This window comes from Nematostella vectensis, chromosome 6, assembly GCF_932526225.1.
Source record: "Nematostella vectensis chromosome 6, jaNemVect1.1, whole genome shotgun sequence".
NCBI lineage: Eukaryota > Metazoa > Cnidaria > Anthozoa > Actiniaria > Edwardsiidae > Nematostella > Nematostella vectensis.
The window spans coordinates 10121162-10141145 of NC_064039.1; the positions used below are offsets into that span (position 1 = coordinate 10121162).

The 19984-nt window shown below is 38.9% G+C and overlaps 1 protein-coding gene across 3 annotated transcripts; it reads right to left on the bottom strand.

The window, feature by feature from the left end:
• Nucleotides 1-466: 466 nt before the first annotated feature.
• Nucleotides 467-18731, bottom strand: LOC5519894 (serine/arginine repetitive matrix protein 1). 3 transcript variants are annotated; one of them, XM_032364806.2, is made up of 11 exons: nt 18587-18731; nt 14268-16327; nt 13553-13978; nt 10920-11051; nt 9909-10058; nt 8338-8436; nt 6039-6096; nt 5849-5911; nt 5042-5179; nt 4471-4614; nt 467-1619 (listed from the first exon to the last, which is right to left on the bottom strand). In XM_032364806.2, exons 2-11 carry the CDS (start codon nt 16246-16248, stop codon nt 1070-1072), a joined length of 3741 nt encoding a protein of 1246 aa, XP_032220697.2. In that variant the 5' UTR covers nt 16249-16327; nt 18587-18731; the 3' UTR covers nt 467-1069. The 3 variants fall into 3 exon arrangements, with proteins under 3 accessions (XP_032220697.2, XP_032220695.2, XP_032220696.2); XM_032364804.2 differs by having other exon boundaries at nt 13553-13981; XM_032364805.2 differs by having other exon boundaries at nt 13553-13981; nt 18592-18707.
• Nucleotides 18732-19984: the final 1253 nt, after the last annotated feature.

The window sequence follows — 19984 nt, forward strand, 5'->3', positions numbered from 1 at the left end:
AATTGTGAGGGCACTACAGTTGAGCTCCATGAATAAGGGCAAGTTCTGTTCCCAATGGTAGTGCTAATTAACAGTGTGTCCTTAGGGCAGAGTTCCACTGTATTTCTTTCTCATCTCTGCCTTACGGTAACCCTGGTTTTGGTAGCCTCTATGCAGGCATTAAGTTTTCAAATATTTGGGAATCCTGTGGCAGTTCTAAGTCTAGCCCTTATTACCATCAGCACAGGTATCCCAAGCTTCTTTTGTACAAACAACTACCTGGCACAGGTATGGCAACATCTTTAGAACAAAAAAGATGTCTTCCATCAGGCTATAATCATGGTTCCCTTCAAAAAAATGTTTTTGTTTTTCGAAAGCCTCCCTTATATTAAACCCTTGTTTCGCTTTGCTCTCCAAATTTGAGGAATATTCCCAATAATATGGTTAGGCTAGAATGGGAAATGGTGTAAATATAAATTAAAACACATTAATTAACACTTTCTTTATTCATTATTGTGGCAATAAAAGAAATTCACAAAAAATATCTTGATAGTAAAAACCATAGTTCCTTCTTTATTTTGTCACTCTTTTCTTGCAAATTAATATAAACTAACGAATAAACATATTATTTTTTGTTCTTTTGGAAAGGCAGTGTAACAAACTTCGGGAAAAATCAAACTTTTTACAACCATATCGGTGTTTGTTCAGTTGAACAATTAATACCCCCCCCCCCCCCCCCCCCCCCCATGGCAGACTTCTTTAAAACAGATCTATATTTAATAAATATTAATAATTTGTTTTTATTAAATAGATTCTAGAAAACTGAGGTTTTTTAAATTGAAAAAAAAACTCCGTTATGCAGAAGTTGGAAAAAATCAAGGCTAAAATTTATGCAATTTCTGGAAAACTAAAATACGAATTTGACAAAATGTTTTGAATTTCGCTGCCGTTCAAAATGGCCGCTATGGAGCATGGGTTGGGTATTTAGCCAAATTTGCGACTCCAACCCGCCAACTTAATGGAGAAGGGGTTATCGCAGAAATCAAACTGTTCACTTCTTAGAGAAGGGTTGACGCAGACATCAAACTGTTTACTTTCTAGAGAAGGGTTGCGCAAGTTCCAGCACTCGGTCAGGGACTCTTCCTCGTAGCGCAGTTTCACTGACTCTAAAAGCGTCCGGATTAAACTGAACATGGTCCATAGTCTCTCGAACCACAGGCTTTGATAAACTCTGCGTGCGATCTGTCGCTATAGCTCGCAAAGCGCTCTTCGGAACAGGCGTTTCCACGTTGCGGCAAGGCTGATATCCCTCTGCCAACTGTTTCGACTTTGCAAGCTCTTGTACTCGGGCAGACGCGACGGCTCTCCGACTAGCCGACGAAACTTGCCACATAGGCTCTCGGAAAGGTCCGTCGGGACGAGTCTTGGGACGCGCCAAATTTTCCACACGGGGAGTAGGTGATCCGCGTTTCGCGGCTTCTGCAACGGGCCATATGGGGTCCCTGCAGGGACGATATCGCGCATCCGGTTTCTTGGGCTGCGCGAGTTGCATGGTTCGTTCCCGTTCCTCCGCCGTTTTGGCGCCAAGTGACACGGCCCAAATGGGAGAGCTGCGACCGCAGCTGAACACGTAGTTATCCCTGGACACGGAGAACACAATTTAAAGCATTAACGGAGGGGTATCAAAAGAAGAGTTATGGTAACTGAAAAAACGCCAGTATGTTTGATGGGGGAATTCTCCTGTTAGCAGAGGCTTTTTTCTAAGTATTCTCCTGGGCGAAGATTTGGGAAGAAAGAGAATGTAAACGCGGCAAAACAAATAGGAATGACCTTGCGTTATGTTAAAGGGGATTTGTCATTGTAATTATTTCAAGGAACAGTTTCACACTTTCGGGCTTACAAGATGACAAAAACAAGACGTTTAAGAAAAATGTGATTGTAGGACATGCCGCAGAGAAAAAGGCCTCGAATATTGCACTAGATGGAAAATTCTGAAGATTATATTATTACACTAAATAGTATCATATATTCTGTTTATTAAGGATTACCTTTTTTCAGTTTTTCCTTTTGATTTTTTATTTATTTTCTTTCTTTTGCAATACATAGTGTATTTTTGCTATTAAAAAGACGTACATTCGAAATGCGCTAGCGGCAATATGGCAAAAATTTTATCAGTTTTCCCTTGTCAATTCATTGCCTTGACAACATTAATGATGATACTCGTGCTTTAGATTCCGATGTTGAGAACAGTCGTTTTTGTAATATTCAAGCCAAAAATCTAAATGTTATATTTAGGTATCAGACAAAAGAAGCTTGGCTTTTAAAGAAGTTCCGTATTATAATATTTGAGGTTTGAATGCTAAATTTAATAGTAATGGCAATTTTAGTATACTAAATATGACACAAACTAATAGTAAAGGTCATCATTTCGTTCGAATGTGTGAGAACGTGTCTTTGCTGAATTCTCTAATTCGAGTTGTCACATCACAGGATAAATCGAAGTATTGTAAATCTAGTTTGAGACGTTTCTATGCAGGTGAAATCCTTTAAATCATTAAAAATGTAAAACAATGTAGCTGAGCGATTTGTTATTTAGCATCGAAACGCTTTGTAGCGTGAATTTTCGCGTACCTACTTGTATTAAGTTCCCAGTTGTAAGTCCTAGTAGCTTTCTGCTATCAAATATTTCACAACTTGTACTCAAACAATTCCACAACGTTTCGCTAAGTTCCCTCGCTGAATTGAATTTGAGTCTAGAAGTTGGGTAACTTCACATATAAAAGGGTCAAAATGGTTGCCATGCAACATATATGTTTGCTCTTAAGTGTCACGCAGCTTTTGTGACCTTGAATGAACCAAGTTAGGGAACCCTTTCATGCATACACTGTGTTATGGGTAATTACGTGGAAGTTTGCAAGGCTGAAAACATTGCTGAAATAACACTCGTTGTTTCCTTAAAGGTCGTAAATTATTAAACGCCTTTTTCAATTAGGATATAAAAGAATTAAGCGGAAGAGTTATAATTAACTAAGAACATAAGTTAGTGTGTGACGTCAATAGAGATACTCAACTCAAGCTTCCATATCAATTGATGCCGTTTTAACTTAGAGACTTTATTCTTATTCCAATTAGGAATATTATAACCAATTTAGGGAACCCTTTCATGCATACACTGTGTTATGGGTAATTACGTGGAAGTTTGCAAGGCTGAAAACATTGCTGAAATAACACTCGTTGTTTCCTTAAAGGTCGTAAATTATTAAACGCCTTTTTCAATTAGGAGATAAAGCAATTAAGCGGAAGAGTTATAATTAACTAAGAACTTAAGTTAGTGTGACGTCAATAGAGATACTCAACTCAAGCTTCCATATCAATTGATGCCGTTTTAACTTAGAGACTTTATTCTTATTCTCAGATTAATAATTCTCGTTGTATGGGAATTGTCTAAGAAAGATCACAGTATATAAACATTTATAAAGTTTTATTTGATTTTGACTTTACAATTCGTGAATGTATAAATGATATGAATGATGTAAGCGTAAGATTATAAAATTAAGTATTTATTTACATTAGTCACTATACGCTGCACAAATTGATTTTAACTTTGGCCAATAGCTTGGGTCATTCTCCTATTTCATAAATTGTATAGCTTTATCGATTATACAAAAGAATTTACACAACAAGCTTCTACTTGTGACAAAAGTTTTTTTTTCCCAAAACCTGGCTTCCCATACATTTCAATTTTTTTTCTTGAAAAAGTTGTTTTTATTCTTTCAACTTCAGCGCTGATATTTATTTTCTTTATATAAAGTGATGACATGGCACTAACAATGCAGGTTCATAAATAGTGATAAAACTTTCAATTATATCAGTCTTATTTTTCTGCACAGTCGAGCCCGAGCCCTGGAACTCTTAGTTACATAGGGAAATCAGAAGCATTACGGGTATAAAAAAATATAAGACAAATGCCTGCATAGTATGTCAAATAAGACAAAGTAAGGTAAAGAAATAAAATTAACTACCAGACTACTGCAGTATATTCATTATGTCTTTCAAAAAAGGTTCGATTTATTGGTGTAAAGACATTCAAGAAAAAATGCTTGTAGGGAAAGAGAAATACGAGTTAGAGTGGACGGATATTTGAGTTATTGAGGGTCATAATAAAACTTAGTGAAAATTAATTTGGCCCGAGCTATTCGGGATACGACTTTTTATTATTAAAAGCTGTAAGCTGAGGCATTAAAGCAAAGATTAACATATGAACTTCATCATGCATTAGCTTATCTTAACATTGCTTTGTTATTAATACACACTGCCCGTTAAGACCGTTTTACATTGCTGTATTTCTTCAGATTTATTTCAGCATTATTTTAAACTTTAAGTTAGTTTTGGTTTCTGTCATTTATTGTTCTTAAGCGGTCTCCCCTTATAGCAGTAACCACAGGAAACCCATTTCACCACAGAGAGCCCGCAGCTCTGGCATTCTCTCACCTCTGGACTCGTTCCTCGAATTCTGGAATGGTCTGTTTCGGCTTTGCGAGCTCAACAACGCGGTCACTGGGCTCTGCTTTCATCGCGAGTGGGTTAACTTTAAGAATTACAGACGGACGTCCACAGCTGAAATCGTACGATTCCCTTAAAAGTGAGAAAAAAGAAAATTAGTAAGCACAAGTAGAAAATTCTTGTAAACATGGTGAGATAAGTGTAAAAAAGCGCTTATATTGTTCACTATTTGGTGATTCGGGCACGTGTTTTATTTGGAAATAATTTCACATTACGTTTGTGTTGCAACGGTGTAAATAGAGAATTAGCTATGAGCTAAGCTCATTTTTACGAGCTTTGTCTCTTACAAATCTCTTTTTCTGTTAACACATCACAGAAACGCTTGCTACCGACGTAATATTGAATAACAAAAGTAAGTAATATCATTGCCTCAGAGGGACACAGACCCCTTTTTCGTTCGTCTTCGCGCTAGCTCCCGCTTCCGATCTCCGTGTCGCCCTTGGCCCCGAGGATGCTCCGGACAGGAAACTAGAATATTTCTAAACGTTTTGTTACTCACGTCGGTATCCTATCAGGATGGTCTAGTCGATAGTCTTTCTTGGGCGTAGCGAGCTCCTCTAGTCGTGGCGTGCCCTTATATGATAGTGCATTTTTGGAGACTGGCCACATCATCGACTGATCTCCCCAGTTGATTGGCCTACGAATAGATGGAGAAAACTTTATCAGCTCCAAAATCTTAAGTGGAGCTTAATCTGGGTGTTTTTCTTTAATGTCTCTTCTAATGTTAATGTTCTACTGTTTTAATAATGCCTAGCGGTGGATGTTTGCATGGACCGCGCAGCGTATGTTGATAGAAGGGGCGGTAGAGGGGCGGTAGTAGTTAGGAGGGTTGGGAAGGTATTCCCCCCATCTGCGTGAAATATTTCCTGTTAAGATAAATAAATATTATAACTGTTTATATCAGGTGAAATATTTCCTGTTAAGATAAATAACTGTTTTCGTGTTTACCTGCGCAAAAGAAATATTATCACAAAACAAATCTAGATATAAACATTTTCTTTACGTAAAACAATCTTTGTTTGTGTTGTCTTTTGAAGGAGGCTTGTTTTTTGAAGACAACAAAAATGTTGTCTTATCCTTGGAAAAGGTTTGACCCTTTGCTAGTAAAAGCCTACTCTGAAAAAGCGACCAACATCCCAAGAGCTCTGTGAGCAGAGTACTAAAAGGAGAGTGTAAGATCGACAAAAAGTGTCTAAAATGCGCTACCATATCAATCACAACTGTGTCAGTATCGTGTCCCATTTTGTGCCTGCAACAACGTGATATGTAGTGCGAATTCCAATAAGTAAACCATAAATAAACTTACCAAAAACTTGTCATCCATACTGCCTTGTTCTCCTTTGGCCTGGCTAACTTGACGAACCGCGACCTTTAGGTAGAGACAGAAGCAATTAATGGTAAGTCAAACACCGATAAGGCCTCTCCAAACACGCTCAATCTCGCGTTTAATCAAGCCATTACAGTACTGCTAAGCATAACTCCTTGAATTTACTCACATTCCGTGGTCTCGGTATGCCTCCTGGAAGCTTGGCATCGGGTGGTTAATTCTAAACACTAAAAAAATCACAAAAACGATCGTTAGATAAAATAACATGGGAAGAAGCGGTTTGGAAGTGGTTATAAAAACAGCTCCTCTTGGATTAGCTCGCATCACCTTCTGTCATGGTGGGCCTAACGAAATCAACACTTGAACAAAGTTGGATATTAACTAAGAAACAACTATTAAGAAAGCCTCACAGCGTTTGAAATATAACATGAAAAATAGACACTGGATTTTGCCATGAATTAGCGTCTTTTGGAATTGCCATGGAAACCTCCTCACTCGTGTGTGAGTGAAAAAATGACTACTCAGTGTTGGCCAGAAACTCGGGATTTGATTGGCTGCTTTTGGGTCATTTGGGGGTTCGCTTCCAAAAATAATAGAGCAATTTCCCAGGGGGGCTGGTGGTCTAGAGCCAGACAATTCTTCACATGCTAATTAGTGGTTAACCCAACCTGTCGAGATATGAATAGCTGGCAAGAGCCCGTTGGATTAAATTCCATAAAGTAGGTAGATAGCTTCTATAAGGAGTTTTATTCTTCGCGCAATACAAAAAAACGCATTCTAGCTGTGTCTCAATGCTGTAATTAGCATATAGGTTAAACACCAACTTTCTTTTGTTAGCAAATGCATCGCTTTCAAATTTACACAAAACACTTCTTATGGCAGGTAAAACAAATACTTTTTTCAGTCAATACATACAGCGTCAATATCCAAATCCAAAATACACTTTGACACGAAATTTCATTTCATTTCTGTAACTAAAAAATACTTTTTTGTTAGTCATCTGTTCGGTTTCTATGACAACACCGCTGACTATGAGAATAAAACGGCGATAGCAACTTTCTAGATAAAAATCACAAGACGTTTTATATGAATTTCATTTTTGTGTTTTTTTTTCAAATTCTTTATTACATTTACCTAAGAACAAATTGAATTAGAGAACACTCTTTGTCGTTATTAAAGAACGACATTTTAGTGCCGAGAGCATAATTATAACAAAATGGTCGTAGAAATTTTGCCGTATGATAATTTTGACTTGGTAGTTTTTTAAATGTTTGTTTTCTATTTAAAATGTATGTGACTTGCCAGAGAAATATATTACACAATGCTTGTTTCCAAAACAAACCGGTAAGTTCGCAAACTATATTTGTTATCTTAATTCAAAGTCACGAATGACTTTGTATGACTTTTTTGTCAAAGAGAATTCGGCTTTTAGGTACTGCTATCGGTAACACAAACCTTTTTTGTTTCGAAAACTTTTTTCAGAAGACGATGCTCTCCTAGCCTCCATCTCTTATTCCGCCCCGTAACAACTGGTCTGATATTGGTTTGCTTTCCGGCTAATTATAATACAAACGACGTCAAAAGTTTTATAGAAATCTCCCGCTAAGACGGGATACGACGGAGCTCATTGGTCAAAAAATATATTTAACAGCACAAGCTATTGTTACTCAAGCAGCAGGATCAATAGTTTTTAGACATTCTTCTCTTGCAAGCTTTCGTTGTGATACATTTGGCTAGCAACGAGCAGACGAGACAATTCCATCTCAAAAAACACATTCTGTTTTTAGTGGCACTTGACTTGACTTGACTTAGTGGCATTTGGCTTGCCTTGTTATGATGTGTTATGATAAACTCATAGTACCAATAGTTACACTTGTGATCATCATCGATCGCTATTCTTCGGAAGCAACTTCATATAAAGATCTTCTTTCTTTGTGGTTGCATTTGACACGTATAAGTCTTTTCGAAAAAGGAAATTTGAAATGTGGAACTGAAAAATGTGATCTGATCAAGAAGCTAATTCTCCTAGTACCCGAGGGTAACTGTGAGTCTAAGGGTGGACTTCAAAATACCGAAGCAGATTTCGTTTTGAAATATATTTGAAAAAAATGCCAAGAATGATAACCCGCATAATAACGCAGATTTATGAGGGAGTTATTTAGTTTAACCAGCGTGTCACTATTGGCAAACTGTGCCAGATGGTTTCCATGGTTTCATGTTTGTATGTTTCATACTTCATGATTCTATCCAGGCACGTAATATAAAAAAGGGTATTCTAGTTAACCTCGCCTTACTAGTTATGGCGGCGCTATGATGTAATTCACTGTTTAATGGCATTTGAAGGGATTGAGAATTTCGCGCTTAATTTAAATGAATTGTGAGAGAATTTCAGAGCCAAGTTGTAAAATCTGCTGCTGACAGACCTCTGATAAAATTAGATGACTGTAAAGCGGACTGTCCATACTCACGTCGTTCTCTCCTCTCCTTTTGCTGCGCCGTTTCTTCTTTTTCACCTCTTTGCTTCCTTCTCTGCTTTTCTTTCACTTCTTCTAGAAGTTGTGTAAGTTCTACAAGTCAAAAGGGAGAGAAATCTTAGAAAACATGTCTAGAAAGATTAGCGGTTTTGCTCAATTTTCTTACCGGCGTTTATTTGCATTCTCATAATTCTTTTGCCTGTTAGATATGATTTAACTAGTCTGACCTTATGATTGTCAAATCTTTTACGTATCAGGCCGATTCGTTAAGGGTTCCTAAGGAATATTTTTAATCATGCTTTTATCATTGTTCTATAATCAATGTTTTCTTTTAACCGGCGAGCCACAATTAGTAAGGTGATAAAAATATCACGCTCATCAAATCAAAAGTTAAAAGAAAGAAAGAAATTCGCATTTTCAGTGCCCTACTTATCCTGTTACAACTTTTTATATTTCTTGCTAGCTGCGCACAAAAAAGCTACACATTCATACATGATGGACAACATAGTAGAAGAGTCTTGGAGGTTGCCAAGAGATAAAAAAAAAGCACCAAAATAGACGGATAGATATTTTTCTCTATAGATCACAGCAACCGTCTAAGGAACCTGGTTACTGCCTCCCTACTAATGCGCGGGTGAGTCTGGTTCTTGTTCATTGTACAATTCGCTAGATAGCGGTGCTGGGGCCGTAATCTGCAAGCCTAGCTGTAAAGCTTGAGCTGCCACCACATAGGATGATTCAGCGCACGTCTGGATGTATTGTCTCTCATTTACCGTTTTTGTTGCTGATTATGAGTTCAAACTTCATCCGATTATTTTTTTGTCCCGGCTATGCTTCCTACTTTTTAAATGGATATCATTCGCTAGGCTCGTTGCATGAGGCGATCCATTCTCGAGGAAGGGGTCGGGGATTAATTGCCATCCAACACCCCCTCCCCTTGGGGATAGAAGGAGAACAGAGTAAAATGTGCTTCATAGAGCAAATAAATAATGGAATCTTTAATGAGAATAAACTTTCTTTGCTCTTTACTTCAACTCATAATTTTCGTTGCCTCGCCACATGTTCTTCCTTCCATAAGCTTACACAACTCTAACGTGCCGTCACGTTATCTATTCCCCACAAGACCTTATCACTCTTGCGTGACATTCTACGTTACCCTATCCACCGCCCGTAAGCCCTTACAACTCTTGCGTGACGCCCTATTGTAACGCGATATACGTCTTTACCACCCTCACGTGACTCTCTACGTCACGCTATCTATGCCCCGCGAGCCCTTACCACTCTTGCGTGACGCTCTATTGAAACGCTATATACGCCTTATGCCTAGTGCACACTAGCAACATAACAACATAACGACATGGGCGCGCGCACTATGTTTAGCCCGACATAACGACATGGACATAATGACATAAAAGAAAAAACATTTTTTCTCATATGTCGTTATGTCCATGTCGGTATATCGAAGATAAGAGTGCGCTCGCCCATGTCGTTATGTCGATATGTCGCTGCACTAGGCATTAACAACTCTTACGTGACCCTCTACGTCACGCTATCCACCCTCTTACCACTTTTCCGTGACGAGGCCATTGATCGCATGGACGCAGCGTACGGAGATGACTTCCCAGATGAGGTAGGGCTGATAGGCGGCAGTATGAGTCTCTTGGAATCTGAGCCGCTGCTATCCTCTTGGACATTCTCCTTGCTCGAGGGTCCAGCTGATAGGATATTAATTTTAGAACAATTAAACTAATAGCTTTGTGAGCCAGCTTGGGATTGGCTGAGGGGGAGGGGGTAGTATTTGTCGATTCTTCAATAAGAATCTACCCATTTTTTGCGCATGCGCCTTTGAACGCGCCTGACTTTTTTCAATTATGATAGTTGGTGATGATCATTATAAATATACTGTTGATATAGATATATGCTGTTGTTGTTGTTGTATTGTTGTTAGTGATAATGGTGATTATGATGGCGGTGATTGATATTTTCTTGTTGTTCTTAGCTGCTGGTGGTGGTTGTGTTGTTATTGTTTGTGATGATGTTGATGCCGTTAAAAGTAATGATGATGACGTTAGGTGTTGTGTTGTTGTTGTTGATGATGATAATGATTGATAATGATGAATGTCGTCATGGTGATGATGTTGGTGTTGTGCTGTTGTTGGTGGTGATGATGTTAATGGTGATGAATGTGATCGTGTTGTTCTTGGTTGTGGTGGTGATAATGATGAATGTGATGCTGTCTTGATGTTTTCGTTCCTTGCTATTGTTGTTGGTTTTGTGTTGTCGGACGGTGGTGATGATACCGATAAATGTGATGTTGTTATCGATGTTTTCTTTCTTGTCTTGTTGTTTGTTGTGATAGTGATACCGATGAATGTGATGTTGTTATTGATGTTCTCGTTCTTGTTATTGGTTGTGAATGTGATACCAATGAATATGATGTTGTTATCGATATTTTCGTTCTTGTTATTGTTGTTGGTTATGTGGTGTTAGTGATAATAACGATGAATGCAATCTTGTTAATGCTCTCCTTGTGGTTATTGTTGCGGTTGTTGCTACTGGGGGGGGATGGTGCTTACCGCTCTTTCTGACTCGCCCAGCAGACTTCTCTTGTTTTGGTGCGGGGGTTTTCCGTCCCTGTCTAGTTCTCTTATCGTCCTTTGGCTGCTCAACAGTCGTCGCTGTTGGACCAATGGTTGTATTTTCCTCATCTGTCATTCAAGAAAGGTGAAATGAGATACGTAAGGACAAAATTGATTGCCACGCCCCAATACCCCCCTCTGGTGATGTCCTTTAAAGAAACAAGTTTGATATACATCTTAACCCTATTCAGACTGGGGGGGGGGGGGGGGGGCTCTTTAAGCCCCCCCCTCCGGTAAAATTGCTATAACTTCTGAACCATAAAAGCTAAGAGGCTAAAACTTGGTGACTTTTCCTAAAATCTATCTGCGGACGTTTTGATGTCATTGACATGTCCAGGAGGCGCTCCATGTTACCATGGCAACCGTTTTTTCACACATAGGTTTCCCCAAAAACTAAAAACTATAGTGATTTTTTTTTATATTTTGGTTTCTGTTTTTAAGATTTAAATGCCTCTTTTGACTTGAATTGACTTTTGACTCTATTAATTTGTTAAGGTGACAAGTTTCACAACAGCGCTAGAATTTTTTTTACCTCGAATATTTGGGGGAGAGGTGGGTACATTTTGCTCTCTCAAAGCTGTTAAAAAATGTCACTAGATTAACTAGATGACACTTTAAAAGCTGATATTATACATTTATCATTACTATGAGCAGTAATACATGCATATAAATACTTTTTTTTTTTACAATAATTACATATTTGTTTTTCTTTTGCAAAAATCAAAAGAATCCTAGATGGCGGATCAAAGATGGCGGACCCAAGATGGCGAAAATTCTTCTAAAAAATGATTATAAACGTTTTTATGGCCTTCTTGCATTGTAAAGCCGTTAAAATTTTGACATATCTAAATGATGTAAAATGATTTCAACCCGATATCTCATAATTTAGGCAATATTTGAATATCTAGACATCGTATTTATGACATCAATGTGACGTCATAATTGATTCGACCACACCCAAAATAGGGCGTGACGATTCTTTGCATACTGGTGATTATTGTCTGTAAGTTTGATGGTCAAGCGGTTCATGAAATACGGAGGGGGGGCCTTTTAGCCCCCCCCCCCCCCCCCCCCCCAGTCACAGACAGCCCAAAATACCCCAGTCTATATTACTGCTGCGTATAATTATTTTCCAGTCATTAAGATGGAAAAAATTTCATCGTTCTCATTCCTAGGAAGGTAAGGGTCTATATTTGTTTTGGGAATTAATAAAGATGATAAGAAGACAAACCCCTTTCGTTTTTTTTTTTTTTAGATTTAGATTAGAAAGATGAAAATAGATATAACAAAACGGCAAAGAACAAAATTATTCTCCGAGGGACCCATACATAAAGCACGGACACACTTATCAAAACCTGTATCAAACTGTTAAATCCTATCACACCCATTAAAATATGCCATATTTGTCAGTAGAACATTTCAAATGTTCATTGAAATTCGAAACCATCGCGAATGTATAGTAAACATTCCCTGTGTTGCTATTTGAAAGTCTCTCATTCGTACCGTATCTTTCCTCTACATCTTCTATTTGCAGATCTCCTAACGAGTTATCTTGCGTTTCAGTTATATTAATCTGCGGCGGCGGCTTATCCATGATCATTTCATCCCCTGCTTTCCATGAAAATCGTCGTTCTGTGCTAGATCACATCTCTTAAAATGAGTTTTGTATTTTGATCTACCAAACGCTCTTATCGCCTAGTAACCGGCTTTTGCCATCAAATGACTAAACGTTAATTTTTGATGAGCAACAGATGATCATCATTAAGTATAAGCTCAAAGCCGTTTCGTTTTCCTGTTGTCCAATCCCATTTAACAACTGCAGTTACAGGTTTTGTTCAATTTGCAGGATTGTTAATATAAATAATGACTGAAATGGAACTCAAATCACGGTCATTATTATGACTTTTCATTTTTTGCTCATTCTTACTTATCCTATCTCCTAACCGTTCTTTTTAAGGCTTAGTTATCGTCGCAGATTGATCTACTGTGACAAGTTGTGGCCTTTATGCAAGGATGATTCTGTCCAAATCAGAATATTTGGCGGCAGTTACAGGATGAGGTCAAAGACTAGCGCTTCATTTAATAGTTGCTCTATGCAGTCCCATTACCCTCTTATCTCAAGAAAATTCAAAAGCTGTCTGAAAGAGTACAGTTTTTGGCTTTTTATATCACCCTCACTCTTCTGCTCTAACTTAGAATAAATATATTAAATAATCATCCGCGCAGATACCGCGCGGGGAGGATGGAGACATCGTCATCGGCGTCATCGTCTGTCTCAGATAAAGTTATCTAGTGTTTTTGTTTACATTCTTTTACTTTTTTCGGCCATATTTTATTTTCTTAACTTTTTTTCCTGAAAATGAAAACAATCATTCTCCGAAAATGACAATAGCAACAAAAGCTCATGAAAGGGAATTGTAAAAATGAAGAGATAACACAAAGTTCTGCAGACTCGACTTTTAATTTGTCACCCGTCAAGCATTGGCGACACAGATACTTAGTTTATCGGGCATGCGTTTTGCTTCGACTAAACATGACGTATTGCTATTCCCAGTCCCTCGCGCACTCACCTGAGCTAGTGTATAAGGACAAGCTGGCTTCAGACCCCCTGCGGCTGCTAAACCGACTGCTCATGGCACGACTAGGATAACTGCTGTACTCAGTAACCACAGATCGCAGGCTCACGCTTCGCCTCGTCTTGGAGCTGTGGTAGCTGAATGGAGTCTCAGGAGGACGCATGCTTGTCTTACTTGAGAGACAGCGGTCGCTCAAAAACCCTGAGTCGTCTATGTACAGCGGGCGCAGCTGCTTACTTCTACTTCTACGTGGGACGAAGGCGGTTGATGTGGTAGACATGCTTGCCCGTGATTGGCTGGATAATATTGACGAGGACATGGCGCTAGACCTTGCAGTAGACGGGATTCTCTTTGCTTGTTTCTTTTGCTCTATTTGTCGTTGGGTCTTTTGTGATCGTCTCGACGTGGTCGACATCGCATCTGCTGTTTCATTGATGATAAATCTCACTTTACAAGGGAGAATTTTTACCAATTTATTTTAACAGATATTGATAAAAACCCTTAAAGCATTTTACATATAAAACCTTTGGATACTAAATTACATATACTATTGATAAACGCCTCTTCGCCTTTGGATATTTAAATTTCATATATACTATTGATTAACGCCTCTTCAATATTACTTCCATACCAACTCATATTTAGGTATGAATTGACGTGATATGGGGTTTTGAGGCAAGGGGTTATATAATATAAGTTTTCTACTCACCGTCCGGTCGAGGTTCTTTCGCGTTCTTGTCGCCTTTTCGTGGCCTTCTTCTCGGCTCTACGACGGAGGCACGAGAGCTAAAGCTTGTCGCTTCTCGCGCAGGCCTTGTACTGAGTCTAGGAATTCTTTTCTTTCTATTTGTGAAATCGAAACCATAAACGTCGTTTTCCATCTCTTTTGGTTTCATACTCACAGTTTTTAAGTTCTTCTTTTTCGGTTGTGGTGCTTTTGCCGTTGATTGCCTAGATTGTGGCTTGATCTTTGGAAGAGCTTCGGTTTTGTGTCGGCTTGACAGTCTACTACGCGGCTTTTGCGTGACATTAGCGTTACTTCTCGGTAAAGCTGGGAGTGATAGAGTACGGTTACCCTTGCGTGACCGAAGAGCGCTCCTTGTCACGCTTACCCTAGCCGGTCGACTTGTTGGCCTTGATCTCGATATGTCCTCATCCACCACAAGAGCCCTAGACTTCTTACGCCCGCGAAGATTCGGCTCCGACCTCATGGCGTAATTACTAATCTGTAGCACACCTCCAAGCCCTACACTCTTTCGTCCACTTTTGCGCGACTCATTGCTTCGTCTGCCTAAGCTACGCTTACTTGAGCTTCGACTTAAACTAGTACTAGCATGAGAAGCAATGGACTTGGACCGTTCTGACTGATCAGAAGCAGCTGTAGATAGATTGGATTTCTTGCTTTTCGGTGTCTTCCTAGAATTCGATCTCCTACTCCGTGGAGTATTAGTCTTAGTTTCTCTTGGGTTCCTTCTACTTGGTGGCCTACTGTTTGAGATGCTATACCCGCCTCCGCTATAGTTGCTCCACCTTGTCCAGTTCCTGATGGTAATGTAAGACCCTTTGCTCATGACTGTGGCAGTGGCCTGCTCTCTCACACTTGACCGTGAGTACCTTGTCCCATTGCTAAATGCAGAGATAGAACTCTCAGGAGTAAGACTTCTACCCGCCTTAGCTCTTTTTCTCTCTTGTTCGTTTGCGAATTTCTTCATTGCAAATTCATTTTTATTCAGGACATAAGATGGAACAGAGCTTGCGACCGAAGGTGGTTTCTCGTCCACACTTATAACGCTTTCGTGTACAGAAGCGATAGTAGGTATACTGCTAACGCTTTCTACTACACTACTTTGCCTGGAAATCTGACTTGTACGAGAAGCTCTACTTTTCTTGGACATCTGGCTTTTTCCAGATAGTCTACTTTGCTTGGACAATTGACTTTTTCCAGATTGTCTACCTTTCTCGGAAATTTGACTTTTGTTTCCAGGAGTTGTTGTTCCAAGACGTGTTGTCGTCTCCTTGTCCTCGTCCTCCTCCTCCTCGTCATCATCGTCATCCTCGTCGCCTAATATCTCATCCAGATCATCATCACCGGAATCTGCGGAGCTGCTAGTGCGGACGGAGCCGTCCGTCGTACTGTAGGCCTTCTTCCGTGGCGCGGGAGTCACGGGGGTGGAAGGCGCAGTACTTGTCACGTAAGCATCACTGTCTTCTTCCACCACCTTATTGCCGGCTTCCTCCATCGCCCTCTTGGCAGCCTCCTTCTCCGCCATCTTTTTAGGGTCCTCATATGGTATGTAGTCATCTAGGTCCTCCTCCGTGTACTTTATGTATTGTACCGGCGGCTTACGGGGGGTAGGGACCGTACTAGGATTTCTACTCATTCCCTCGGGGTTTCTCCTGACCGATTCCCGGGCTGGCCGGTAAAACGATTCATTACTGCTTCGTCGCCGATGTTGCGTCGGAGCCCTGTTGGACATCTTTGTGATGGTCGCTCCTCTTTCAGCCTGTTTTTTCCCGCGGCTTCGCCAGGATCCAGTAGATCGTTTAGCACTGCGGCCGTCAGCAGCCGTTCTCTGCGGGACCCTCCGTCGAATACCCGCACCGCTGTCTTCATTTTGGAACTGTTTTTCGAACTTTTTCAAGTTCTCAGTTGTCAGGGGTAACGGTCTCGTTCGAGCGCCTCTTTCCATGGGGGAATTTCTGTCAGACTATGAGCGAATTTGTCTGTTGATTCCACTCATGTTGTACCCAATTGTCTTCATATTTCTCCTGAAATAATATTGTTAAAACTGGTAATTACCTATCCAGTCAAAATTTTTGGGGTGTGCATCTTGCAATAAGCGAAAATATGTTTACAACAACATTAAAAACGATTAGATCATTGTGCAGACGTCACTATCTATAATTCCATTGATTCGTTGCATTGTGTTTATTTCTACCAAGGTATGGCGGCAACAGCAAATAAAGACTGGGTACGAGTCTGTATTGGTTATATAATCTCTTCGCTGGGTTGAGTTTATTATTTATTCCTAACTATGCAAATAGATAAGGGCTTAAAATTTGAATAGAATCGGGGCCTGCTTTGACCTGCTAGGCTGGTCATATCCATGGATAAAATAACCAGGCTACTAATCACTTATTTGCGTTAATTCCAGTTGCGCAGTTTTTATCCTTTTAAATTATAATGAGCAACTGCTATGAACAATAATAAGTAAAGGCTGGGAAGGGGATTATGCAAATTATAAAGTAATATTGCCGGTCGTTTTAGTGGTCTGGTAACAAGGAATTTTAGTTTCTTTTCAGAAGCTTTCTCCGTTGACTATAGATGGTCACAGTCACTGTTTTTCTCTTCTGAATACAATTCACAAAGTTTGCGAAGCACCTGCGGTACGGCAGCCCTAAATATGACACGAATCGTGCAGGTTTTTCAAATAAGGAATATATTGGTTTCATTATATGGAAGTGACCGCGTCTGGGAATATGATATGAAAATTGATATGCAGCGTAAAATGACGATTTGCAAATGGCAGTTCTACGACGAAAACGACCCTTGTATCCCAATTTGTTCCAAATTCTGAAAACGTAACATGGACAAATCTTAAGATTATCCGTAAAAGGTCATTCATGTTTGGTTCTGGCATCGCTTTGAGTTTATTTGTCCTGTAAATAATTACTTCCCATAAGCCTTTCGGTCTTAAACAGCCATTTGGTAATTGCCATTCGTTGTTAAGTATTGACAACGCTTGGTGTATACATATAAATTGCACTATTATTGTTGCAGAGTATGTTTTTAAGGGTGTCGTTTTCTTTTATGACTAACGCGTCTAGTAAAATACCACGGGGGAACTTTTAATTACCAAAAGGCAAATACAGTGACTCGTTCAAGAATACTTCATGCCCCTTGATAATCTTGTTAAGTATCTTATTATCGACTTCGCCTTTACCTTTGCTATGAATACGACCAAAATAAGTTATGTTGGCTTTTCAATTCCTTCTCTTTTCATCACATAGATCACATAATTACTGGCTCAATGTGAAAGTTGGTTTTAGCAGATTGTTTTAATTTGAAAAAGATGCAAATCACGCGTAAATAGCAAGTAGCGATTTTTCTCCTATTTTCGGCTTTGTTTTTGCTATTTCGCTATAAAATAAGTGCCAATATAAATCACCATTAAAAGAAAAGTCCTATCCTTGTCAGGAAAACAATACATTTGCTCGTGTTCTTTTTAGTTAAGAAGCTATATCTTAGGATCAAGCCACTATGATTTAGTATTTTACAATGAATCTCACATGATGGTGAAAAATAGCCAGAATTACTAAACAGTTTGTTTTTGAGTAATTGATTACGGAAAAAAGACATCATGAAAGTCAACTATACGTATTTCACTCATGATAAACATAAGTGTTTCTAGGTCTATGTAAAAGATGCAATAACATTTCAATATATTTTTGATAAAACGAAAGAAGGAATATATTTTACATTTCTTTCAAAGAAATTAGAAAAATAAACTAGTGTAAGTGATTTCATAATAAGATGCCGTTTAACATGGTTTATGCCCTTAGGCTAGATCTAAAAGTTTGGAACAAACATACAATGTTTGAAACTCCCCTATTATTTCATGATTACTCTGTATTGCATTACTATATCAAATCCCTTGTGTGGGTTTTTCAGAAAAATGGAATAACATATTTATTAATGTTTTATATTTGTCGGCATAGCAAGTTTGATAATCATACGTCGCAATTTCGTTTTCCATGAACATTTTTATGGTTCTATCACGACATCCTGAGCTACGCACACCAATAGTCCATGCGGTGTCCGGTCTCCGTGTTTTATGTCATCTCGAGCCAAATTTCCGTCATCATAGGTGCCTTGTAATTATGTTGTTATATAAAGTCTTTCATGCTAGCTCTGTTGTCATCTCAGAGAGTCTTAATACGAACGAGCCATGAGTTCAATCACATAAAACGTCAGTTTGTGTTTAAAGAAATATCCTTCAAAGTTGCCTTAACTTAAGAGACTCTTACCTTACTTTTTTGTTAGGATTTCTCCGTTTTTGGCCATCACCTCCATAGTTTGCTACACTTTGTCATTTTCTGCCAGTTGCCATGGCGTACGGCATTCGCATTCAGATCGAGTCCATTAAGTAGTCTTATTAGGCATGGATGTGTTAAGAAGCAATTCTGATCCTTGCTTGGCTCTGATTGGTTGGCTTGTATAGGGGATCGCAGGTGTTCCTATAATTCAAAATATTATTATTTCTGCAAAAAACCAAACTGTTTATCTAATACAGAAAGGTATAGCACTATAGATGGTAAATACCTCTGAAATTGTCCGGCCATAGCTATTAAATCGTTTTATGTGGTCATTAATTTTCCTTCTTAGACAACACAGTCGTACGCCTGCCTGCGTTTGTGAATTGAAGGCAACATTTTTCTATTTGCATAAATCAATTGTTTAAGCAGTATTTTTACGTTGCAGTGAAAAGACCAAAAAATGGAAAACGCATAGAAACTATTTTAGTTTAATGATTTTTTTTCGTATTTGCAGTTTTAAAGGGATGAACCACACGAAAGACTTTTAAAAACGGGACCTTCCTTGTGAATGTGATTTATAATAGTAATAGAGCCGAGTGTCAAACGAAAGCTTGTATATATTTTTTTTCAACAACAAAGAAGAACTAATCGCCATGCCGATCGCCACAGAAAGTTCTACAACAATAATATGCTTTTAGAGGATTAAGATAACACAAATAATCAGCTTGTCGGGAATTATCACTGGCTGGCAATTAAACATTCTTTACTTTTTCAATTTATAAGTGGCGAGAATTCTAAATAGAATAAACGCAAGAAACAGCCAATCAAAGCAATCCGCGATTAAATACATAGTTCTTTTGTACAGAACAAGATAGGCATCTAAAGTACGGGTTATTGCGCGAAAAGAAGAACGGTCTCTTCATGTCAAGCAGGTTATGGTCTATCAGGAAACTTTTTTTGTTCAATGCTTCATAGTTTTCAAAACAATTTCTGCAGCCTATAAAACACTCCCTACTATTGACCTGGTAAAACCCGACCTGGTTGGAATAATCTTTGTTCTATCTGGTTTGTATTTGCCTCCCCGGGCGATTGGTAAATATTGGAGATTTTTACGGCATTTTTTCGTCCTCGCGTATACCACTCAAACACAAATCCCTATGGCAGAGTTTTCCCTTCCCTGGTAAAATTTCACTCTGACCTGATGGTAAATTTTCTCCCGAACGAAAATAGACATTTGGAAAGAACTTGGAAAATTGCACCGACCTGTCGAGAAATTGTCAACCTTAAGTGACCATTTCACGGAAAGCCTTCAAATTATTTTTGGCCAGGTATGCAAAAAAGCAAAAATTATATTTATCGTCCCTGGGTGGGCTTGGAACACCGAACTTT